We start from the raw sequence: 26,089 nt of genomic DNA, 5'->3' as shown, positions 1-26,089 counted from the left end.
GTAATGCAGATAAACCGCACTTGGGATGGGCGCCCAGCATCCACTACGGACTACGAGAAATAGAATTACCGGTGAGTAAATTCTTATTTTCTCTAACGTCCTAGTGGATGCTGGGAACTCCGTAAGGACCATGGGGATTATACCAAAGCTCCCAAACGGGCGGGAGAGTGCGGATGACTCTGCAGCACCGAATGAGAGAACTCCAGGTCCTCCTCAGCCAGGGTATCAAATTTGTAGAATTTTGCAAACGTGTTTGCCCCTGACCAAGTAGCTGCTCGGCAAAGTTGTAAAGCCGAGACCCCTCGGGCAGCCGCCCAAGATGAGCCCACCTTCCTTGTGGAATGGGCATTGACAGATTTTGGCTGTGGCAGGCCTGCCACAGTATGTGCAAGCTGAATTGTACTACAAATCCAACGAGCAATAGTCTGCTTAGAAGCAGGAGCACCCAGCTTGTTGGGTGCATATAGGATAAACAGCGAGTCAGATTTTCTGACTCCAGCCGTCCTGGAAACATATATTTTCAGGGCCCTGACAACGTCTAGCAACTTGGAGTCCTCCAAATCCTTAGTAGCCGCAGGCACCACAATAGGCTGGTTCAGGTGAAACGCTGACACCACCTTAGGGAGAAACTGGGGACGAGTCCTCAATTCTGCCCTATCCATATGGAAAATCAAATAAGGGCTTTTACAAGACAAAGCCGCCAATTCTGATACTCGCCTGGCAGAAGCCAAGGCCAATAACATAACCACCTTCCATGTGAGATATTTCAGATCCACGGTTTTTAGTGGTTCAAACCAAAGTGATTTTAAGAAAACTCAACACCACGTTGAGATCCCAAGGTGCCACAGGAGGCACAAACGGGGGCTGACTATGCAGCACTCCTTTTATAAATGTCTGAACTTCAGGTACTGAAGCTAGTTCTTTTTTGAAAGAAAATCGACAGAGCCGAGATCTGTACCTTAATGGAACCCAATTTAAGGCCCATAGTCACTCCTGCTTGCAGGAAATGCAGAAATCGACCTAGTTGAAATTCCTCTGTTGGGGCCCTTTCGGCCTCACACCATGCAACATATTTTCGCCATATGCGGTGATAATGAGTTGCTGTAACCTCTTTCCTGGCTTTAGTAAGCGTAGGAATTACTTCCTCCGGAATACCCTTTTCCTTCAGGATCCGGCGTTCAACCGCCATGCCGTCAAACGCAGCCGCGGTAAGTCTTGGAACAGACAGGGCCCCTGCTGCCGCAGGTCCTGACTGAGTGGCAGAGGCCATTGAAGTTCTGGGTACCAAGCTCTTCTTGGCCATCCACGAGTATCGTTCTTACTCCTCGCCTTCTTATTATTCTCAGTACCTTTGGTATGAGAGGCAGAGGGGAGAACACCTAAACCGACTGGTACACCCACGGTGTTACCAGAGCGTCCATAGCTATCGCCTGAGGGTCCCTTGACCTGGAGCAATATCTTTTATAGCTTTTTGTTAAGGCGGGACGCCATCATGTCCACCTGTGGCCTTTCCCAATGGTGTACAATCCTATTGGAAGACTTCTGGAGGAAGTCCCCATTCTCCCGGGTGGAGGTCGTGTCTGTTGAGAAGATCTGCTTCCCAGTTGTCCACTCCGGGAATGAACACTGCTGACAGTGCTAACACATGATTTTCCGCCTATCGGAGAATCCTTGTGGCTTCTGCCATCGCCATCCTGCTTTTTGTGCCGCCCTGTTGATTACATGGGCGACTGCCGTGATGTTGTCTGATTGGATCAGTACCGGCTGGTTTTGAAGCAGAGGCCTTGCTGGCCTCAGGGCATTGTAAATGGCCCTCAGATCCAGAATATTTATGTGTAGGGAAATAACCTGACTTGACCAAAGTCCCTGGAAGTTTCTTCCCTATGTGACTGCCCCCCAGCCTCAAAGGCTGGAATCCATGGTCACTAGGACCTAGTCCTGTATGCCGAACCTGCGGCCCTCTTGAAGATGGGCACTCTGCAGCCACCACAGTAGAGATACCCTGGTCCTAGGAGACAGGGTTATCAGCCTATGCATCGGAAGATGCGATCCGGACCAATTGTCCAACAGGTCCCTCTGAAAAGTTCTTGTATGGAACCTGCCTAATGGGATTGCTTCGTAAGAAGCTACCATTTTTCCCAGGACTCGCGTGCAATGATGCACCGCTACCTATTTTGGTTTCAGGAGGTCTCTGACTAGAGATGACAACTCCTTGGCTTTCTCCTCCGGGAGAAACACTATTTCTGGTTTATGTCCAGAACCATCCCCAGGAACAGTAGACGTGTCATAGGAACCAGCTGTGACTTTGGACTGTTTAGAATCCACCTATGCTGTTGTAGCACTTTCCAAAATAGTGCTACCCCGACTACCAACTGCTCCTTGGACCTCGCCCTTATAACGAGATTGTCCAATTACGGGATAATTACAACTCCCTTTTTTTGAAGGAGTATCATCATTTCGGCCATTACCTTGATAAAACACCCTCGGTGCCATGTACAGTCCAAACGGCAGTGTCTGGACTTGGTAATGGTAATCCTGTACCACAAATCTGAGGTACTCCTGGCGAGGATGGTAAATGGGGACATGCAGGAAAGCATCCTTGATGTCCCGGGATACCATGTAATCCCCCTCGTCCAGGCTTGCAATAACCGCCCTGAGCGATTCCATCTTGAACTTGAATTTTTTTATGTTCAAGGATTTTAAATATAAAATGGGTCACACCGAACCATGCGGTTTCGGTACCCCAACCCGTGTGGAATAGTAACCCCGTCCTTGTTGAAGTAGGGGCACCTTGAGTATTACCTGCTGGGAATACCGCTTATTAATTGCCTCTAGCACAGCCTCCCTGCTTGAGGGAGTTGTCAGCAAGGCATATTTTAGGAAACGGCTGGGGGGAGACATCTCTAATTCCAGCTTGTACCCCTGAAATACTACTTGGAAGAAACAGGGATCCACCTGTGAGCGAGCCCACTAATTGCTGAAATTTTTGAGGCGGCCCCCCACCGTACCTGGCTACACCTGTGGAGCACCCGCGTCATGGTGTGTACTCACAGGAGGCGGGGGAAGAATCTTGATTCTGGGAACAGGCTGACTGGTGCAGCTTTTTCCCTCTACCCTTGTCTCTGTACAGAAAGGAAGCGCCATTTGACCCGCTTGCTTTTCTGAAGCCGAAAGGACTGTACCTTTTTCTGTGAGGAAACCTGAGGTAAAATTATTTCTTCCCAGCAGTTGCTGTGGATACGAGGTCCCAGAGACCATCCCCAAATAATTCCTCACTCTTATAAGGCTCTCTATGCGCTTTTTAAGTCAGCATCACCTGTCCAGTGACAGGTCTCTAATACCCTCCTGACAGAATGGACATTACATTTATTTTGGATGCCAGCCGGCAAAATATCCCTCTGTGCATCCCCCATATATAAGACAACGTCTTTAATATGTTTTTATGTTTGCCAACTATTATCCCTGTTTGACAGGGTCACCAACCACGCTGCAGCAGCACTATCTGCAGGTCTCAGTCTAGTACCTGAGTGTGTAAATACAGACTTCAGGATAGCCTCCTGTTTTTTTTTATCAACAGGTACCTATTAAAGTGGCCGTATCCTAAGACGGCAGTGCCACCTTTTTTGACAAACGTGTGAGCGCCTTATCCACCCTAGGGGATATCTCCCAGCGTAACTTATCCTCCTGGCGGGAAAGGGTACGCCATCAGTAACTTTTTATAAATTACCAGTTTCTTAACGGGGGAACCCACGCTTTTCACACACTTCATTTATTCATCTGATGGGGGAACAAAACACTGCCTGTTTTTTCTCCCCAAACCTAAAACCCATTTATAGAGGTTAAAGTCAGAAATGTATAACACATTTTTTATTGCCGGGATCAAGTCACGGATTGGATTGTGTATATGTCTCCACCTTGTCGACACTGGAGTCAGACTCCGTGTCGACATCTGTGTCTGCCATCTGAGAGAGCGGGCGTTTTTGAGCCCCTGATGGCCTTTGAGACGCCTGGGCAGGCGCGGGCTGCGAAGCCGGCTGTCCCACAGCTGTTACGTCATCCACCCTTTTATGTAAGGAGTTGACACTGTCGGTTAATACCTTTTACCTCTCTATCCACTCTGGTGTCGGCCCCACAGGGGGCGACATCACATATATCGGCCTCTGTTCCGTCACCATATAAGCCTCCTCATTCAACATGTCGACACAGCCGTACCGACACACCGCAGACACACAGGGAATGCTCTAAACGAGGACAGGACCCACAAAAGCCCTTTGGGGGGACAGAGTGAGAGTATGCCAGCACACACCAGAGCGCTATATACTGCAGGGACTAACTGAGTTATGTCCCCTATAGCTTTATATCTATATATATAATGTATACTGCGCCTAAATTTAGTGCCCCCTCTCTCTTTTTTTAACCCTTGCAGACTGCAGGGGAGAGCCAGGGAGCTTCCCTCCAACGGAGCTGTGAGGGAAAATGGCGCCAGTGTGCTGAGGAGATAGGCTCCGCCCCTTTTTCGCGGCCTATTCTCCCGTTTTTTATGGACTTCTGGCAGGGGTATTTACCTCATATATAGCCCCTGGGGCTATATATTGAGGTATTTTTGCCAGCCAAGGTGTTTTTATTGCTGCCTCAGGGCGCCCCCCCCCAGCGCCCTGCACCCTCAGTGACCGGAGTATGAAGTGTGTGAGAGGAGCAATGGCGCACAGCTGCAGTGCTGTGCGCTACCTTGGTGAAGACTGAGTCTTCATGCCGCCGATTTTCCGGACCATCTTCTTGCTTCTGGCTCTGTAAGGGGGACGGCGGCGCGGCTCCGGGACCGAACATCAAGGCTGGGCCTGCGGTCGATCCCTCTGGAGCTAATGGTGTCCAGTAGCCTAAGAAGCCCAATCCGGCTGCAAGCAGGCGAGTTCGCTTCTTCTCCCCTTAGTCCCTCGCTGCAGTGAGCCTGTTGCCAGCAGGTCTCACTGAAAAGAACAAATTCTAAGACTATAACTTTCTAAGAGCTCAGGAGAGCCCCTAGTGTGCATCCAACCTCGGCCGGGCACGAAATCTAACTGAGGCTTGGAGGAGGGTCATAGTGGGAGGAGCCAGTGCACACCAGGTAGTCTAAGATCTTTCTAGAGTGCCCAGCCTCCTTCGGAGCCCGCTATTCCCCATGGTCCTTACGGAGTTCCCAGCATCCACTAGGACGTTAGAGAAAAGGAAGTGACTGCTCTGTGCTCGCCACCGCTCACCCAGTGTCAGATCTGGCGGATCAAAACCACGTATAGAGCTGTTCCCATCTTCCCCTCTTGTGTCCCTCACTCCCCCCACAACCTCCCGACCTGATTAGTATGTAGCAGATGATCATCTGCTCCCTCCGCCGGCGCCGTGTCCACACAAACCAGGTAATGGAGGCAACAAAGCTGCCGGAGCCTGTGGAGGAGGCGGGGGGCGGGACCTTAACCCGATGCGGAGAGGGCTTCCCCAACCACTGGTGGATCCCCTTGCCATTTATGATACTTTTCTTTAATGGGCAGCACGGGTAAAGTGACTCTCGTGGTTGCTTCACCGGGAGCTCGGGCTGTGTGTCTCTCACTCTTCCCCCCCCCCCCCCCCGCCTGTCCCCGCCTCGCAACTCATCCTGCCGAGAGGTGAGTAGCAGCGTAGGAACGTGCAGGCGCCGCGCCATACATTGCTCCCTGGCAGCGTCCTGCATCTGCTCTCCCTGGCCTTCACCTGTTTGCTCCGTGCAGACGGGGTTGAGCCACCTCCTCCTACACCGTGACTGCCGTGTGGGACACTATCCCAACATTTTGCCCCTCCCACCGGTGCTGTGGACACGCAGGGGGACTTCTATGTGGTAGGGGAGTGAGGTAGGGTTCTGTCCAACATTACAGAAGTGTGAGTTACAGCCCCAGTGTCACACAGCATCACACTACCCTGTGTTTTTATATATATATATATATATATATATATATATATATGTATTTGTGCATATAGTTAGGATGGGTCTAAGTTGCTAATGCATAAAATCTATATGAGATGCAGTCAGGATCCCTGTGTTCAGAATCCGGACACCTCTCGGAATACCTACACCGGAGTCCAAACTTGAATCTAGAATCGAAATGCCGGAGCCGCTATCCTGAATGCTGGGATCCTGAACTGCCACGACCCTAGAGAAGTAAGCCGCAGGGGGTGGGGGGGACTGGGGAGGGAGGGGAGAGGTTAGGTGTAGGCTTGGGGGGGAGGATTAGGGTTAAGCTGCGGGTAGGGGGAGGGTCAGGGTTAGGCACACCTGGGGAGGGTTAGGCTGGGGGAGAAGGAGGGATAGGTTTAGGCTGCAGGAAGGGGGTGGTTAGGGTTAGGTACCACCGGGGAGGGTTAGGCTTAAGATGGGGGGGCAGTTAGGGTCAGGCTGCGGGAAAGGTGGGTTGGGGGGGGTTAGGGGTCAGGGTGAGTTTACTTAATTTGAAAGTGTTGGGATTTTAATCTCTGGGATACCGCTGTCAGTATTTTAGCATCCTAAGCGCCAAGATATCATATGTATTCCATATATATTTTTTATATATATTACCATCAGCCCGGCACTCTGTTTTGGATGTTGATTGGCCCGGTGCCCTCAGTGCGGAGGATAGTATATAGAATTGATACTGCGGCACTCGGAGTCATTTAAAAAGAGCAAAGTGTAGTCAAAAAAATTTGCATCACATAATTCAAAGTTTCGGGGTGCCTAACCCCTTTGTCAAGTTGTGACAATGGGGTTAGGCATCCCGAAATGTTGGACTATGTGATGTAAAATTTTTTGACTACACTTTGCTCTTTTTAAACGACTCTGAGTGCCGCATTATGAATTATATATATCAGTGCCTGAAGTGGGCTGGTGTACAACGGTACGCTATACCGGCACTTCTTCGAGTACTGTCCCTTCCGGTCCGCCGCCACATCAAGCTGACCGCGGCGCTACTATTTCAAATCTGCTGCGGCTCCTGCATGCGGCATGATTATGCCAAGGCTCCGGCTCCCGCCCCCCTGACAGCTCGGCTGCCCAGCTCCGGCATTCTCCTGATGACAACTTAGGTGGCCAGCTCCCGCTCCACAGCATAGCTGCCCAGCTCCGGCTTCCGTATGCTGATACCCCGGCTACCTGGCAACTGGTGAGCAGAGGGGAACTGATGGAGGAGAGTGTCAGGGTGGGGACAGTGTGTGTGTGTGTGTGTGTGTGTAAATGTGGTTCTGTGTGTGTGTGTGTGTGTGTGTATTAGGTGTGTGTATATATATATATATATATATATATATATATAAAACAAGAGGTAACCCTTTTCTGCGCTTTACCACTAGTCTCAAACCAATAAGAAATACCCTCTGTCAGATAAGGTATCAAAGATAGATATGGAGTAAAAAGGTTCTCATGGGAGCCAATCAGCCTTTAGATTAATAATATTTAACAATATTTAAAAGGCTTTTATTTATACACAAATAAAAGGTACTTGTAACCTAAAAATTCGACATTGATACAATTATCTAAAAATTCAGTAAAACGATTTCACAATCTTATACATAGACATTTTTAGTTGATATGAGGAATTTATAGTCAGGTAATCACAATCAGGACTTGAAAAGGACGTGTATCCAACCAGATGCTTGTGGTGGTGACTTTTTTGACCCAATACTGCGAAACCCAACGCGTTTCGTCCGTTAGGACTTCATCAGGGGTTTACAATCCGTTTTTGTGAGAAAATAATTTACCACTGGTTAGGACGGGATTAAATTCCTAATGCTACATCCAATCACATGTTCTTTTCAAATGATGTGGTGTCTAAATTGGCTTCATCAAAACAAAAATTTACAATTAAGTTGAAGTCAGATGTTGTGATTTTCCCTAATTTCCTCAAGGAGAGTGAAACCTTATAATTCACCTCTGCTCCAATAAGTATCTCCAAAAAAATGGGGTTCTTTTAGAGATCTCCAATCTTGAACCGCACTATTCCAATCAGGACTTGAAAAGGACGTGTATCCAACCAGATGCTTGTGGTGGTGACTTTTTTGACCCAATACTGCGAAACCCAACGCGTTTCGTCCGTTAGGACTTCATCAGGGGTTTACAATCCGTTTTTGTGAGAAAATAATTTACCACTGGTTAGGACGGGATTAAATTCCTAATGCTACATCCAATCACATGTTCTTTTCAAATGATGTGGTGTCTAAATTGGCTTCATCAAAACAAAAATTTACAATTAAGTTGAAGTCAGCTGATTACCTGACTATAAATTCCTCATATCAACTAAAAATGTCTATGTATAAGATTGTGAAATCGTTTTACTGAATTTTTAGATAATTGTATCAATGTCGAATTTTTAGGTTACAAGTACCTTTTATTTGTGTATAAATAAAAACCTTTTAAATATTGTTAAATATTATTAATCTAAAGGCTGATTGGCTCCCATGAGAACCTTTTTACTCCATATATATATATATATATATAATATGTATGTGGCTGTGTGTGTATATGTATATATGTGTGTGTGTGTGTGTGTGTGTGTGTGTGTATACTGTATGTGGCTGTGAGTATGTAGATATGTGGCTATGTGTGTGGCATAATGTGAATTTTGGCTCATTCCATGTGCTCTAATGTGAATTTCGGGTCATACCGTGTGCTATAATGTGAATTTCGGCTCATACCGTGTGCTATAATGTGAATTTCGGCTCATACCGTGTGCTATAATGTGAATTTCGGCTCATACCGTGTGCTATAATGCGATTTTCGGCTCATACCGTGTGCTATAATGTGATTTTAGGCTCATACCGTGTGCTATAATGTGATTTTTGGCTCATACTGTGTGCTATAATGTGATTTTTGGCTCATACAGTGTGCTATAATGTGATTTTCAGCTCATACTGTGTGGTATAATGTGATTTTCGGCTCATACCGTGTGCTATAATGTGATTTTTGGCTCATAGTGTGTGCTATAATGTGATTTTCAGCTCATACTGTGTGGTATAATGTGAAAGGGGCACCAGTACTAGAAAGTATAAGGGTCCTACTATTGTGGTGCAAAATGTGTATAAGGGGTGGTAAACTACACTGAAGGGCACGCACCCTTTTAAGTGGCCACGCACCCTTTTTCGGAGCAGCGTGCGCATAATTACAACCTTCACTTTTCCATACCCCCACTTCAAAATTTCCACTTCAACCACTGTGTGTGTGTATATATATATATATATATATATATATACACACACACACACACACACACACACACACACACCTCCCTAATAATAGCCCCTAATCTGGACACCTAAACCCAAACTGCTAAAACAGTCCTAATATCTTATCCCTAAATTTTACCTGAGGGCTCTGTATTTTGGCTGGGGCGGCCGCTGACTATTTGCCTAGGGTGCTGAGAAACCTTGCACCGGCCCTGGATCTGGTTATATATATATATATATATATATATATACATACTTTTTATATTGAAAACGTAATAAAATCACATGCAATTTCCATTCATGTTCTTTTGTCATTAGAGAGAAAAATGTGCAGCTATGCACCAAAGACATACTGTGTGACCAGGAGAGCTAGTTTCCTTGCAATTTTCATAGGACTGCTGGAAAATTGCTGAGATGCTGAAAGCCCAACAGGCATATTTTAATGATTTATGTATACTTTGTTCAATTAATACCAATCTAACCTAATTTGTTTTAATGCAAGTCTAGCAGCAAGCATCGCTTTAGTGATTATTTCTATTTTCAGGTGTAGTTGTAGTCTTGTAGATACCAGGTTTCGTGTGTTCCAATGAAAGAATGAAGAAAGTTTGGACGGCCAGAAGCTGCTATACTGCCTGGTACCAAAGCATGTGAGGGGATGAGCTTTTTCATACAGAAAAGCCTATGGACGATTTATAATGAATGATAAGAATAGAATAACTTTTGTGGCAATTGATCAGGAGCCATCTCTCGTCTACAGAGCGGTGTGAGAAACTGGAACCCAGACAACTGCAACTATTCCGAGCAGCAGTGACCGGGGGGGCGGTCACTTCATAGTCACACAGTCACAAATCACAGCCACAAATATTTATCTTCCTAGGGGAAAGCAAGTCACACTGTCACAGGCAGGGAAGTTCCTGCTGGCACAGGGACGTGTGGGGAATACGTAACCGGCGCTGGCTGCGCTGGAGGAGACCTCTCTCAGCTCCTCTCAGTCACTTTGGACTCTGATCGCAGTGATTACACGCCGCCTCCTGGCTGCTGCTCAGGGCTTGCGGTGTGCCGTGGATCCAGAGCGTCCTCGCACAGCCCCGGGCAGCAGCAGCAGCGCCCAGTTGTACTGGCAGGTCAGGGGGCGACACATGCTCCTTGCTGGGGACCCTCCACCAGCAGCTCTCCGGTGACCTCTGAGGAGATCTGTCTGGCCTGGCCCCTCCCAGTCGGCTCGGGTTCTGCTGCGGCGCATCCCAGCCACCACCCCCTTCCATGCTCCCTCCGAGCAGTGTGAGCCGCCTTGTGTTACATTACAGCAGCTGCTCCTGCGATCCGGGGAGAGGAGGCAGCAGCGGTCCCCGCACACACAGCCATGGCGTGGAGGAGGAGGAGAGGGTCCCCTGCCTGCGGACAGGATCCGGTCCTGCGGTCCCCTTGTGTCCTCGCCGTGCTGCTGCTGTGCAGGGTGTGCGGTGAGTGTCGGGGAGGGGGCGGGGTTGCTGTTGCTGTGTGTGCGGAGGGGAATCTCTCATCTTCTTTGCTCACTGCTGGGTTTTGCTGCTACTTATTGTCGTCCACAACTTTTCATTGCACAGTCATGTTGCCCACAGCTTGTGCCCCAACCCCTCCCTGTGCCATCTCCCCGGGCAGAGAGGAAGCAATGGGTGCAGCTGCTGTTCTGGTTTCCACTTGTCGCTGGGTGAAAACCGTTACTTGCCGGGTACTTGCAGCCTGGTGCTGTCTCTGTGTGTGTAACCCTCCTGTGTGCAGGAAGTACATGTCCTTAGTGCATAGCCCACTGTAACATTCCTTTGCAAACAGTCACTGCTCCCAGTCCTCTCGGCTCCAGGCTGCTTTTATATGTGTGGGGAGAAAGCCCCTTCCCATCATTACACCAGTGTCCCCCGAGCGCCTAGTTCTCTCCATGTTTTATTTCATCCTGCCTTTTAAACTTTGAAGTCTGACCGGTCCTTGTGCAGAACCCCCCTTCTTCTACCCCTCCCCCGTTGCAGTCAATTGTCTTGAGTTGGGTATGGGCTGAACCTCCTTTCACAAGCCATGCTACGTGGGCCTGTAGTCTCTTCTACAAGTCCTTATTGCCCAGGAGTCGGACTAGTGTGTAATGTGTACACTGTGTGTGTTGCTGCACTGTGTCAGGGACTGGCCATTCGCTGTGTGTGACCTGGGAGACCACAGCTTGCCTTATGCTGATGTCACTGGTAGCTGGAGGTGGCGTCTGACTTGTGTGGAGTGTCATGTTGTGTGACAATAGGGATTAACCTTCGCTTTGGTTACCACCTGTGCATGCAGGAGTATTGTCAAGGCTTTCTATTTTATTTTAGTCACTGTGGGGACAAGATGTATGGTCAGGATTACAATGCCTGTAATTTAAACCTATTAAAGTGTTTCAAAATAAATATTTTATATTGTTAGTACTCAGTAGACTTCCCAGCTGGGCTGGTGTTACCTTTCAGTATGTGATAAGCAAGCAGTGTTCACAATCAGGTGTATTTATTATAAAGTATATGCCTTTACTGGAGCAAAATTCTGCTCACCCCTGCATCAATACACTCCTCGTTTGACCCTGAAAAGTGACTGGTTGAATCCTACATTTTTCAAAGCAGCCAAAAATCCTGCATACTTCTTTTTTTATGTTTTGTCTTGTGTGTGTTCTACTGTACATACAACACATTCTTTAGCTACAAATAAATAAGCAGGTAGTGATAATTCAATCAGAATTTCTCACTTTGCATATATTTTAGGTACCACTGACAAATTCATATCTTGGTGCCATGTCCAGAGTACAAACTACTAGTTATTTAGCAATAATGCTTGTCAGGTGTTTCTTTCTGCTCCCAAACCGCACCCTTCTGTACCCAGGGCAGTAATCTGTACTGAATTGAATTGATGTTTAAACATACCTATTCAATAAATATATTCAACCCAGGTTGCTGCAATAGGAAATGTTGGAGCATTTGGTAGTACATGGAGGAGTGCATTCAGCTCTGCCAGATTTCCTAATCTTGGTCACCCTTTGCATTGGGACCTGCGGTGAAAGGTGAACCGTTTGTTTGACCCTCAGTAACACGTGAACCTGCCATATTAAGAAGTGTTAATAGCAATGTCTTAGGAAATTACAATGAAATACCATTTACAGTACTATTAACATACATATATATCCTGCATATTGTGTAGTGCTTTAGCTTATTTAATTACTGCACCAGTGCAATTAATATTCCCTACCACATAGAAACACATATCTTCATATTTGTTACATGATTTTTTTAACATCAGGACTTAATGACAAAATCTTGTTTTTGCTAAATCTGAGATGCCAAAAATTGCAAGAGTTTACCTGTGTGTACCCCTATCTTCCCAAATGTTCTTATACTCCAGTATAAACACATTGCTGTACTTGTTAATGGTATGGCTGCTGCACTATATTTGTCACTATATTTTGAGGAAATGCTCAGACATAGACTACTGCCCACCTGTCAGTGCAGGGATTCAGTTATCCACGTTATGAGCCGGGCCAGTGGGCAGATTGCCATGTTTCTGTGTGGGAGGAAAAATAAAAACAAAGTAGCAGAGGAACCAAGGCATACCTACAGTAGCTTGGAGCCTGTACAATTAACAGATATCTTAATTGCCTTTCACAAAAAGAGGTTGGCATTTTATACAGATGAATGTACTGTGCGATAACATCTTGTGTGACTGGCACTGAAGCAGTGGTGACCTTATGAGGTATACATTGACAAACTTACCGTATTATGACATTTGAGAACAATACAAATTTGCAACCCTATACAGCATGTCGGAGTAATGTGGTTGAAGTTTAGTTTCAATTTGAACAGGTAGTTGTCTATTACTATGTTTTATTATTATTATGTTTTATTAATTATGCACCAGTGTACCCCATGTACAGTGCTGTGCATGGGGTAGATCTAAAAAACCAAAATAAACATATAAATAACAACATTGAACCACATACTTGAGCCATAGTGTATGAGGACTCATCTGTAAGAACATAGCATGCATACAGAACCATAGAGTAAAATCATTGTCAGAGAGTGTCGAGTAGAGTGTGGAGGGTAGGGCAGCTCGCTGCAGCTGGTAGTAGCGGGGGCGAGTCACAGGGGAAGGCACAACAGCTCTTAATGTACCTGTACTCATCATGTGGGTGAGCAAACAGCGTTAAAGTTGCTGAAGGGGACGAGGAGACAAAAGACAAATGGTGTCATTCCGAGTTGTTCGCTTGCTAGCAGTTTTTAGCAGCCGTGCAAACACTATGCCGCCGCCCACTGGGAGTGTATTTTAGCTTAGCAGAAGTGCGAACGGTTGTATCGCAGAGCGCCTGCAAAAAATTTTTGTGTAGTTTCAGAGGAGCTGAAAACCTACTCAGCGCTTGCGATCACTTCAGACTATACAGTTCCGGATTTGACGTCACAAACCCGCCCGGCGTTCTCCCAGCCACGCCTGCGTTTTTCCTGGCGCGCCTGCGTTTTTCTGCTCACTCCCTGAAAACGGTCAGTTGCCACCCAGAAACGCCCACTTCATGTCAATCACTCTGCGGCAAGCAGTGCGACTGAAATACATCGCTAGACCCTGTGCAAAACGACATTGTTCGTTGTGCCCGTACGTCGCGCATTTTACCGCATACGCAGAACTGCCGTTTTTTAGCCTGATCGTTGCGCTGTGAACTAATTCAGCTAGCGATCAACTCGGAATTACCCCCAAAGAGCATTGGTGGTAAGGATAGTGCAAGTCGATGAACAAGAGGGAAGAATGTCCTGCTTACATTGTAAATAGTGGGGATGAACAGTTGGAGAGTAACCTTTAGAAGGAGCCAAGATGGAGGAAACCAAATGAGTGAGGTGTTAAGAGGAGGGTTGGCAGGTTTTAGTGAAAAGTGGTGTTTTTGTGCACGTTTAAAGCTGCCGACACTAGTAGCAACACCTGCCAATTTTAACTTAATATACTGCTCTGCTCCCCAATATCACAAGAGCTACACGCAGCATTTTGACAGTGGAATTGATGTGGTGTCACAAACGAACACTGTTTAATAACTTTTGAGGTATTCTGATTGCATCCTCACTTTAGAATGCTACAATTTCCTGTTCAGAAAATCATGCTGTTCTAAATTGTTGTCTGACCTTGCAGTTAGTTAAGGTAAAGGGAGAGTCAGAAGCATGTACAGTATCATAAGGATAGTGAGGTAGAACTGGGTGGATAAGTTACTTTTTACTCTAATTTCTTTTAACATTTTTACATACTACTATCTACAAAAACACAATATTTTCTTTATCCGTCTTGTTTAAGTAGGTGTGCCTGGTTGACAGACAATTTGCAGTTTAGTTAGCCTGGTTAATCATAAACATTAGTGTATTTGAACTGAGATTAGCCATTGCAGAAAATCTGTGTTCTGGATTGCAATTCATTTATATACCAGTCATGGTGGAAATGTTTATTTTTTATGTTAATAGGGGTCTAAGAAACAAATTACTATTGGTGAATTTAATTGTTTTTGGGTGCTTGTAAGTTATGGGTGTCCAATGGGTTATATTCGGTTGTTTTGCTGATGGGCGTGAGTGTTGCAGGGACCTATTACTTATCGCGCATGTTGTATCCAAGTGCACCATGTTTAGACGCATAGAGGCCGATTCAGAGGTTTTTTTCTGCATCCGCCACTTGATGGCACCCAGCGGCAGCAATTCAGTTGTTCTGCTGTTTAGGCGGCCGCGGAGGACACATTTTTTCTCACCGCTTCTTGAGTTGGAAGAAAAAGTGTGTGTAAACTGGGCCCTTTGGGCATACAAACGGGAGTTTAGATGCCCAAAGCAGGGAGGTTAGACAGATTTAGCTGTATTAGGCGGCTAAAACCGGTCTGTTTGGGTGCAGCATTCGCAATGTGCATGGGCGCCCAAACACAACTGAATTGGGACTATTGTTTGGGCTTCTAAAAAGTCCCGCTTAGATGGGATTTTTAGACGCCCAAAACAATTAAATGGGCCTCATAGAGTGACTAAACCCGTGCAAAATACTGGTCATGCTGAGATTTAGTGCCCAAAAGCCGATGTGTGGATTTCTGCTAGCCACCTCAGGAGGGCGCGAACAGAAATAATAGGCACCTGCTTTTTCTGTGCTCATTCTCAAACCAATTGAATATCACCCATCAGGCATAAATTGCTTGTGGTCACCCAAAAACTTTTGAATCCCCCCTAATATTGCTCTTAAGTTCATATTGAGACCTTAAGCAGCGCTCACAGTGGTTAGTAGTGAGAACGTTGTGTTTCCTTTCATTTTATTTTATTATATTCTTTACTTGTATGGCTACTGGCTAATAAACGCATAACGCCACATTTACCTGTTTCTAGTCCTCGGTCACCTCAGGTTAGCGCTGTCACACCTCTACCCCTATACACGAATCCCAGAGGATGAACATCCCTTGTGGCCACAGCTCCCGATACGCAGTAGTAAGCCTGGAACGCAGAATTTACTTTTACATTCGTTTATACTTTCATTTCTCTAACGTCCTAGAGGATGCTGGGGACTCCGTAAGGACCATGGAGAATAGATGGGCTCCGCAGGAGATGGGGCACTTTAAGAAAGCTTTGGATTCTGGGTGTGCACTGGCTCCTCCCTCTATGTCCCTCCTCAAGAGGAAGATGGGCGCACTGCAGGGAGCTCTCATGAGTTCTTTGCATTAGAAAGCATTTTTGTTTGGATTTTTCTATTTTTACAGGGAGCACTGCTGGCAACAGGCTCCCTGCATCGAGGGACTGGGGAGAGAGGATCAGACCTACTTAAATGATAGGATCTGCTTCCTCGGCTACTGGACACCATTAGCTCCAGAGGGGGTGAACACAGGTTCGTCCTGGGCGTCCACCCCCGGAGCCGCGCCGCCGTTCTCCTCACAGAGCCAGAAGAACAGAAGCAAGAAGACGTCTCAGGCGGCAGAAGCCTTCAGCGGCTTCACTGAGGTAACGCACAGCAACGCAGCTGTGCGTCATTGCTCCACACACCTCACACACTCCGGTCACTGTATGGGTGCAGGGCGCAGGGGGGGCGCCCTGGGCAGCAATAATAACACCTCAAAACATGGCAAAAAGATATATACATGTACAGCTGGGCACTGTACATGTATATAAAAGAGCCCCCGCCATTTTTACACAAATTTGAGCGGGACCGAAGCCCGCCGCAGAGGGGGCGGGGCTTCTCCCTCAGCACTCACCAGCACCATTTTTCTCTCCACAGAACGCTGAGAGGAAGCTCCCCGGACTCTCCCCTGCTTACACACGGTGAAGGGATGTTTAAAAGAGAGGGGGGGGGGGCACATAATTGGCAGATAAGATATTATACAGCGCTGCTGGGGAAAAACATTTTGTGTTGGTCTCCAGGGTCATTGCGCTGGGGTGTGTGCTGGCATACTCTCTCTCTGTCTCTCCAAAGGGCCTTAAAGGGGATACTGTCTTCAGAAAAGAGTTTCCCTGTGTGTGTGAAGTGTGTCGGTACGTGTGTGTCGACATGTTTGACGAGGAAGGCTCGCTTAATGTGGAGGGGGAGTGTTTGAATGTCAGGTCGCCGTCGGCAACACCGACACCGGACTGGGTGGATATGCTGAATGTCTTACATGCAAATGTGAATCTCCTGCGTAAAAGGTTAGACAAGGCTGAGGCTAGGGATCAGTCAGGTAGCCAGACCGTGCCTGTCCCTGTGGCGCCAGTACCTTCAGGGTCTCAAAAGCGCCCCATATCCCAGGTCACTGACACAGATACCGACACAGATACTGACTCTAGTGTCGACTATGAGGATGCAAAATTACAGCCGAAGGTGGCAAAGGGTATTCGATGCATGATTATTGCCATAAAAGAGGTTTTGCATATCACTGAGGAACCCCCTGTCCCTGACACGAGGGTTCACATGTATAAAGGGAAAAAGCCTGAGGTCACGTTTCCGTCCTCATTTGAGCTAAGCGAATTGTGCGAAAAGGCTTGGGAGTCTCCGGATAGGAGACTACGTGTTCTCAAAAGGATTCTTATGGCGTATCCTTTTCCACAGAAGGATAGGATACGATGGGAATCTTCGCCTAAAGTAGACAAGGCACTGACACGCTTATCCAAGAAGGTGGCACTGCCTTCTCCGGATACTGCTTCCCTCAAGGATCGCAAGCAGGAAATTACCATGAAGCACATTTACACACATTCAGGAACTATCGTTAGACCGGCCATGGCGTCGGCCTGGGTTTGTAGTGCTGTCGTGGCGTGGGCAGACTCCTTATCTACGGAGATTGACACCTTAGATAGGGATACCATTCTAATGACCATTGAGCATATCGGAGATGCTGCCTTGTATATGAGGGATGCTCAGAGGGACATTTGTTTACTAAGCTCCAGAATAAACGCTATGTCTATTTCTGCTAGGCGACTCTTGAGGACCCGACAGTGGACGGGAGACGCCGACTCAAAGCGGCATATGGAGTCATTGCCTTACAAGGGGGAGGAGTTGTTTGGAGAAGGCCTCTCGGACCTTGTCTCTACTGCTACGACCGGTAAATCGAATTTTTTACCTTATGTTCCCCCGCAGCATGCTAAGAAGGTACCGCATTATCAAATGCAGTCCTTTCGTTCCAATAAAAGCAAGAAGGTACGAGGATCGTCCTTTGTTGCCAGAGGAAAAGGCAAGGGAAAAAAGCTGCACTCGGCTAGTTCCCAAGAGCAGAAGTCCTCCTCTACTTCCGCAAAGTCCACCGCATGACGCTTGGGCTTTCTGGGGGCGGGGGGGGGGGGGTGTCAGATCAAGTGGGGGCACGTCTTCGTCTTTTCAGCCACGTCTGGGTTCTCTCACAGGTGGATCCCTGGGCAATAGAGATTGTTTCCCAGGGATACAGACTGGAATTCGCAGACATGCCTCCTCGCCGGTTTTTCAAATCGGCTCTGCCGGCTTCCCCGTCGGAGAGGGAGCAGATGTTAGCTGCAATTCACAAATCAAATTGTACATTCAACAGGTGATAGTCGAAGTTCCTCATCTCCAGCAAGGAGAGGGTTATTATTCATCTCTGTTTGTGGTACCGAAAATGGACGGTTCGGTCAGACCCATTTTAAATCTGAAATCCCTGAACCTGTACTTGAAGAGGTTCAAGTTCAAAATGGAATCGCTCAGAGCGGTCATCGCCAGCCTGGAGGGAGGGGATTGGATGGTGTCCCTGGACATAAAGGATGCGTACCTTCATGTTCCGATTTTCCCTCCTCACCAGGCGTTCCTGAGATTTGCAGTATAGGACTGTCAATACCAATTTCAGACGTTGCCGTTTGGTCTTTCCACGGCCCCGAGAATTTTCACCAAGGCAATGGCGGAAATGATGGTGCTCCTGCACAGGCAGGGCGTCACAATTATCCCGTACTTGGACGATCTCCTCATAAAGGCGAGATCTCGGGAGAAGTTGCTGGACAGCGTGTCTCTGTCCGTGAAGACGTTGCAGAGGCACGGCTGGATTCTCAATTTACCGAAATCCCAGCTAGTCCCTGCAACGCGTCTGACCTTTTTGGGCCTGATTCTAGACACAGACCAAAAAAGAGTTTTTCTTCCAGTGGAGCAGGCTCAGGAGCTCGTAGCTCTGGTCAGGAACCTATTGAAGCCAAAAAAGGTTTCAGTGCATCATTGCACGAGGGTTCTGGGGAAGATGGTGGCTTCATACGAGGCCATCCCCTTCGGCAGGTTCCATGCAAGGACCTTTCAATGGGACCTATTGGACAAATGGTCCGGGTCCCATCTACACATGCAAAAACGGATCACCCAGTCTCCCAGGTCCAGGGTGTCTCTCCTGTGGTGGCTGCGCAGTGCTCACCTCCTGGAGGGTCGCAGGTTCGGCATTCAGGACTGGGTCCTGGTGACCACGGACGCGAGCCTCCGAGGTTGGGGAGCTGTCGCACTAGGAAGAAATTTCCAGGGTCTCTGGTCAAGCCTAGAGACTGGTCTCCACATCAATGTCCTGGAGTTGAGGGCCATATACAACGCCCTACGCCAAGCGGAAAAATGGCTTCGGAACAAACCGGTTCTGATTCAGTCAGACAATGTCACGGCAGTGGCTCATGTAAACCGCCAAGGCGGCACAAGGAGCAGAGTGGCCATGGCAGAGGCGACCAGGATTCTACGCTAGGCGGAAGGCCATGTAAGCGCACTATCAGCAGTGTTCATCCCGGGGGTGGACAACTGGGAGGCGGACTTCCTCAGCAGGCACGACCTGCATCCGGGAGAGTGGGGACTTCATCAAGAAGTCTTCACACAGATCACGGATCGGTGGGAACTGCCTCAGATAGACATGATGGCTTCTCGCCTCAACAAAAAGCTAAAGCGGTATTGCGCCAGGTCAAGAGACCCTCAGGCGGTTGCGGTAGACGCTCTGGTGACACCTTGGGTGTTCAGATCGGTCTATGTGTTTCCTCCTCTACCTCTCATACCCAAGGTGTTGAGAATAATAAGAATAAGAAGGGTCAGAACAATCCTCATTGTTCCAGATTGGCCAAGGAGGACTTGGTATCCGGATCTGCAAGAGTTGCTCACAGAAGATCCGTGGCCTCTTCCTCTAAGGCAGGAACTGCTGCAGCAGGGGCCCTGTCTGTTCCAAGACTTACCGCGGCTGCGTTTGACGGCATGGCGGTTGAACGCCGGATCGTAGCGGAAAAAGGGATTCCGGAGGAGGTCATTCCTACTCTGATCAAGGCTAGGAAGGACGTGACGTCGAAACATTATCACCGTATATGGCGAAAATATGTTTCTTGGTGTGAGGCCAGAACGGCTCCTACGGAGGAGTTCCAGTTGGGCCGTCTGCTTCACTTCCTTCAAACGGGAGTGAATTTGGGCCTAAAATTAGGGTCCATAAAGGTTCAAATTTCGGCCTTATCCATTTTCTTTCAAAGAGAATTGGCTTCTCTTCCTGAAGTACAGACTTTTGTGAAGGGCGTGCTGCATATTCAGCCTCCCTTTGTACCTCCGGTAGTGCCTTGGGACCTTAACGTGGTATTAAGTTTCCTCAAGTCTCCTTGGTTTGAACCACTCAAAACAGTAGAGTTGAAATACCTCACTGGGAAAGTGGCCATGTTGTTGGCCTTAGCTTCTGCAAGGCGGGTTTCGGAATTGGCGGCTTTATCATATAAAAGCCCATACCTGATTTTTCACGTGGATAGGGCAGAGTTGAGGACTCGTCCTCAATTTCTGCCCAAGATGGTCTCATCTTTTCATATGAACCAACCTATTGTCGTGCCTGTGGCTACACGGGACTTGGAGGATTCAGAGTCCCTGGATGTGGTCAGGGCTTTGAAGATTTATGTGACCAGAACGGCTAGCAATCAGGAAGACCGAAGCTCTGTTTGTTCTGTATGCGGCCAACAAGGTTGCCGCTCCTGCTTCAAAGCAGACTATTGCTCGCTGGATCTGTAACACGATTCAGCAGGCGCATTCTTCGGCAGGATTGCCATTGCCTAAATCGGTTAAGGCCCATTCCACTAGGAAGGTGGGCACTTCTTGGGCGGCTGCCCGAGGGGTCTCGGCAATACAACTGTGCCGAGCTGCTACTTGGTCGGGGTCAAAAACCTTTGCAAAGTTCTATAAGTTTGATACCCTGGCTGAGGAGGACCTCCTGTTTGCTCAATCGGTGCTGCAGAGTCATCCGCACTCTCCCGCCCATTTGGGAGCTTTGGTATAATCCCCATGGTCCTTACGGAGTCCCCAGCATCCTCTAGGACGTAAGAGAAAATAAGATTTTACTTACCGGTAAATCTATTTCTCGTAGTCCGTAGAGGATGCTGGGCGCCCGTCCCAAGTGCGGACTTCTTCTGCAAGACTTGTATATAGTTATTGCTTACATAAGGGTTATGTTATTGTTGATCGGGTTTGAACCGAGGCTATGTTACTGTTCATACTGTTAACTGGGTAGTTTATCACAAGTTATACGGTGTGGATGGTGTGGGCTGGTATGAATCTTGCCCTTAGATTTACAAAAATCCTTTCCTCGTACTGTTCGTCTCCTCTGGGCACAGTTTCTCTAACTGAGGTCTGGAGGAGGGGCATAGAGGGAGGAGCCAGTGCACACCCAGAATCCAAAGTCTTTCTTAAAGTGCCCTATCTCCTGCGGAGCCCGTCTATTCCCCATGGTCCTTACGGAGTCCCCAGCATCCTCTACGGACTACGAGAAATAGATTTACCGGTAAGTAAAATCTTATTTTTTCTTTCTTTTCGGTAATAGTGATGGACATTTGGTTTCTGAGAATAGTCATAGCTGCCCATTTGTGGAAAGTGCATACATTCCTATTGCATGTATTGTGTTGCTTCCAATACATAAGGTTGATGGAACAGGTTAGAGAGGGTAAAGTAGTTCTTGCTGCTTAGAAAACAGTTACACTGTGCGTTGCTACTGTAGTGAGAAACATTCCGCAGTAGCCTTTTTTTCCCTAAATGTCTTTTGTCTTTAATCCACAAGTCGTCAATGAAGTAAGTTCCTATCCTATTTTGGTATTACTCTCTATAACTGGCGTTTGTATGCTAAGCATTTTGTTTTCTCTAACTATGCATTACAACTCCTAGGACAGATGCATCATGCGGTCAAACCTCTGATAATGCCATTTTCAAACGTTTGCCTGCATTCCCCATATGCACCAAGCTTCAGAATGTTGGGCTCCACTTCACAATGTCCAATAGGATCCTTCCTGGTGTCCCCCACAACTCTCGCTGGGGGCTGTGCATGCGCAGAAGGATTCCCAGGTTATAAATCCGGAATTGCTTATATTCAAAAGAACAGTTTTATAATGAGTCATGATTTTACAGGCAATTATACAAGCATGCAGTCAGTGGCGGGATGCATCACAAGCAAAATGCAATGCTTGATGCATCCCGCCCTTGGACAGAGATTGTAGAGAGTATACTGTAGCTTGTGTGTGGATTTTATTTAACCACCTCATAACCAGGTGAATGTTCACATTTTTGTAGTGTTGTTTTTTGGACAAGCAGTCACTTTTTCTTAGTACTTCATGAGGTATTAATAACTATATACTTTTCATTTAATTTAACCAATTGCATTCCCAAATTAACAGCATAAACCCCCATTTCTCATACGTCCTAGAGGATGCTGGGGACACCATTAGAACCATGGGGTATAGACTGGATCCACAGGAGACATGGTCACTTTAAGACTTTCAAAAGGGGTGTGCACTGGCTCCTCCCTCTATGCCCCTCCTCCAGACTCCAGTTTTAGAATTGTGCCCAGTGAGACTGGACGCAGTACAGGGGAGCTCTACTGAGTTTCTCTGGAAAAAAAAGACTTGCGGTATGTTAGGTTTTTTATTTTCAGGAAGGCTGCTGGCAACAGTCTCCCTGCTTCATGGGACTTAGGGGAGAGAGGTATGACCTACTTCTAGTGATTTCAAAGGCTCTGCTTCTGGCTGACAGGACACCATTAGCTCCTGAGGGTGATGATCACTGGGTACGCCTAGACGCTCGCTCCCACAGCCTGCCGTCACCCCCTTACAGAGCCAGAAGTCAGAAGACAGGTGAGTAGCAGAAGAAAGAAGACTTCTCTTCAGTGACGGCTTTATGAGGTACCGCGCGGCGGGTGAGACACTGCGCGCCATGCTCCCACACACACAGGCACTGCAGGGCGCGGGGGGGCACCCTGGGCAGCATAAAATCCTCAGTTTGACCTGGCAAGAGAGGACTTTAGTGCCTAGGCACTGTCCGAACCCCCGCCAGTATAATTATTTATTTATTTAGGAGTGGGCAGAAGCGTGCCATTACGGGCTTCTTCCTCACTCCCTCGGCTCACTGCTCGGCGCCATTTCCTCTCACAAGGCTGCAGAGATGCTGGTCCTCCCTTCCACTGTCTGACAGCTATCAGGGTGCAAACGGGGGGGGGGGGGGGGGGGGACCGCAGTACATTTTTGGTGCTATATATATTGGCAGAAGAGCGCTACAATTTCTGAGGCATTATTTAGTGTTTTCAGGGTTGTTGTTTGGCGCTGGGTTGTGAGCTGGCTAATCCTTTCTGTGTCCCTCTAACAGACTTTACTGTGGGTCTGTCCCCCTTATAAGCCCAGTGTGTCTGTGAGTGTTTGGTACACGTGTGTCGACATGTCTGAGGCTGAGTGCTCTTCCCAGGAGGAGACTGTATTGGTGACACAGATAAATGTGGGTGAGACCCTGTCGGCACCGCCGACTCCTGACTGGGTGAATGTCTTGATTGTGAATATGGCTCGTATCAGTAATAAGTCTGAGTCTCAGACCCAGGCATAAAAAAAAAAAATCTGTAGAGGATGTGTTATCGCAGGCCCAGGACCCCTTGGGGTCACAAAAAACATTCGTTTGCCCAGTTGGTTAACACTGATACTGACACGGACACTGATTCCAGTGTCGACTATAGTGATTCCAGATTTGATCCGAAATTGGCAGAGAGCATTCAGTATGTGATTGTGGCTATAAAAGATGTACGGCGTATCACTGAGGACCCTGTTGTTCCTGATAAACGGGTCTGTATGTATAAAGAAAAGAAACCGGGGGTAACGTTCCTCCCTCTCATGAACTGAATGCTCTATTTTAAAAAAAAGTCTGGGAAAGCCCTGACAGAAAATTTCAAATTCCCAATAGGATTCCGGTTGCTTATCCTTTCCCACTGAGGACAGAAAAAAGGGGGAGTCACCCCCCATTTTGAACAAGGCCCTGTCCCGGTTATCAAAAAAGGTGGCTCTGCCTGCACCGGGCACGGCGGCCCTTAGGGACCCAGCAGATCGTAAACAAGATATTGTCATCTGATATAGATACACTGGATAAGGATAGCATACTCTTGACGCTGGGTTATATCAAGGACGCTGCGGTGTACCTCAGGGAATCTGCAAGAGATGTTGGCCTTTTGGGATCAAAGGCCAATGCCATGGCGGTCTCGGCTAGGCGAGCATTGTGGATTCACCAATGAAATGCTGATGCAGACTCCAAGAAAATGATGGAGTCTCTTCCATACAAAGGTGGTGTCTTGTTTGGGGATGACCTCGATGACTTGGTGTCTACGGCTACCGCGGGTAAGTCGTCCTGTTTTGCCTTATGTCCCTCAGTGGTGCGTTTTCCTTTGTTGCTATCAGATGCAGTCCTTTCGGACCAATAGAAGAGGGCGAGGCTCTTCCTTCTTTGCTAGTAGAGGAAGGGGAAGAGATAAAAGATCACCAGCCTTGTCTGGTTCGCAGGAGCAGAAGTCTTCCCTGGCTTTTGCCAAATCCACCGCAGGACGCTGGGGCTCTCGTGCGAGAGTTCGCACCGGTGGGGGCGCTTCTCAAACTCTTCAGTCAGTTATGGGTTCGTTCGGGCCTAGACCCGTGGGCTTTTACAAATAGTGTCCCAAGGGTACAAACTGTAGTTCAAGACGTTCCCCCTCACCGATTTTTCAAATCGGCCTTACCAGTTTCTCCTCCGGAAAGTGAGGTAGTTTGCGAGGCTATACAAAAGTTATAAGACCAATCCTAAACCTGAAATCCCTAAATTTCTACCTGAAGAAATTCAAATTTCAAGATGGAATCTCTCAGGGCGGTGATCTCCAGTCTGGAGGAAGGAGATTTCATGTTTTCAGTAGACATAAAGAATGCCTACTTACTTGTTCCCATTTCTCTAACGTCCTAAGTGGATGCTGGGGACTCCGTCAGGACCATGGGGTTTAGCGGCTCCGCAGGAGACAGGGCACAATAATAAAAGCTTTAGGATCAGGTGGTGTGCACTGGCTCCTCCCCCTATGACCCCCCTCCAAGCCTCAGTTAGATTTTTGTGCCCGGCCGAGAAGGGTGCAATCTAGGTGGCTCTCCTGAGCTGCTTAGAATAAAAGTTTAAGTTAGGTTTTTTATTTTCAGTGAGTCCTGCTGGCAACAGGCTCACTGCTACGAGGGACTTAGGGGAGAGAAGTAAACTCACCTGCGTGCAGGATGGATTTGCTTCTTAGGCTACTGGACACCATTAGCTCCAGAGGGAGTCGGAACACAGGTCTCACCCTGGGGTTCGTCCCGGAGCCGTGCCGCCGACCCCCCTTGCAGATGCCGAAGTTGAAGAGGTCCAGAGGTCCAGAAACAGGCGGCAGAAGACTTTCAGTCTTCATAAGGTAGCGCACAGCACTGCAGCTGTGCGCCATTGTTGTCAGCACACTTCATACCAGCGGTCACTGAGGGTGCAGGGCGCTGGGGGGGGCGCCCTGGGCAGCAATGTATTATACCTTTTTTATGGCTAAAATACATCACATATAGCCCTTGAGGCTATATGGATGTATTTAACCCCTGCCAGATCTCACAAACTCCGGGAGAAGAGCCCGCCGTTTTAGGGGGCGGGGCCTATTCTCCTCAGCACACGGCGCCATTTTCCTGCTCAGCTCTGCTGTGAGGAAGGCTCCCAGGCTCTCCCCTGCACTGCACTACAGAAACAGGGTTAAAACAGAGAGGGGGGGGCACTTATTTGGCGATATGATTACATATGTGAAAATGCTATAAGGGAAAACACTTGTATAAGGGGTTGTCCCTGTATAATTATAGCGTTTTTGGTGTGTGCTGGCAAACTCTCCCTCTGTCTCCCCAAAGGGCTAGTGGGGTCCTGTCCTCTGTCAGAGCATTCCCTGTGTGTGTGCTGTGTGTCGGTACGTGTGTGTCGACATGTAGGAGGACGATGTTGGTGAGGAGGCGGAGCAAATTGCCTGTATTGGTGATGTCACTCTCTAGGGAGTCGACACCGGAATGGATGGCTTATTTAGGAATTACGTGATAATGTCAACACGATGCAAGGTCGGTTGACGACATGAGACGGCCGGCAAAAAAAATTAGTACCTGTCCAGGCGTCTCAGACACCGTCAGGGGCTTGTAAAAACGCCCATTTACCTCAGTTGGTCGACACAGACACA

At 47.8% G+C, this 26,089-nt stretch overlaps 1 protein-coding gene across 4 annotated transcripts in view; it reads left to right on the top strand.

The window, feature by feature from the left end:
• The first annotated feature begins 10,094 nt into the window (after positions 1-10,094).
• Positions 10,095-26,089, top strand: part of NECTIN3 (nectin cell adhesion molecule 3) — a 408,487-nt gene continuing 392,492 nt past the window's right edge. Inside the window, exon 1 of one of the 4 annotated variants that reach the window (XM_063954782.1) lies at positions 10,095-10,655. In XM_063954782.1, the coding sequence (XP_063810852.1) occupies positions 10,556-10,655 (100 nt within the window). In that variant the 5' untranslated portion in view covers positions 10,095-10,555. The remainder of the gene's footprint in view (positions 10,656-26,089) is intronic. The other 3 variants (XM_063954783.1, XM_063954784.1, XM_063954780.1) reach the window with 3 other exon arrangements.

Source organism: Pseudophryne corroboree, chromosome 2 (assembly GCF_028390025.1).
Source record: "Pseudophryne corroboree isolate aPseCor3 chromosome 2, aPseCor3.hap2, whole genome shotgun sequence".
NCBI lineage: Eukaryota > Metazoa > Chordata > Amphibia > Anura > Myobatrachidae > Pseudophryne > Pseudophryne corroboree.
The sequence above is the reverse complement of the archived record's forward strand: the minus strand, read 5'-3'. Positions and strand labels throughout refer to the sequence as shown.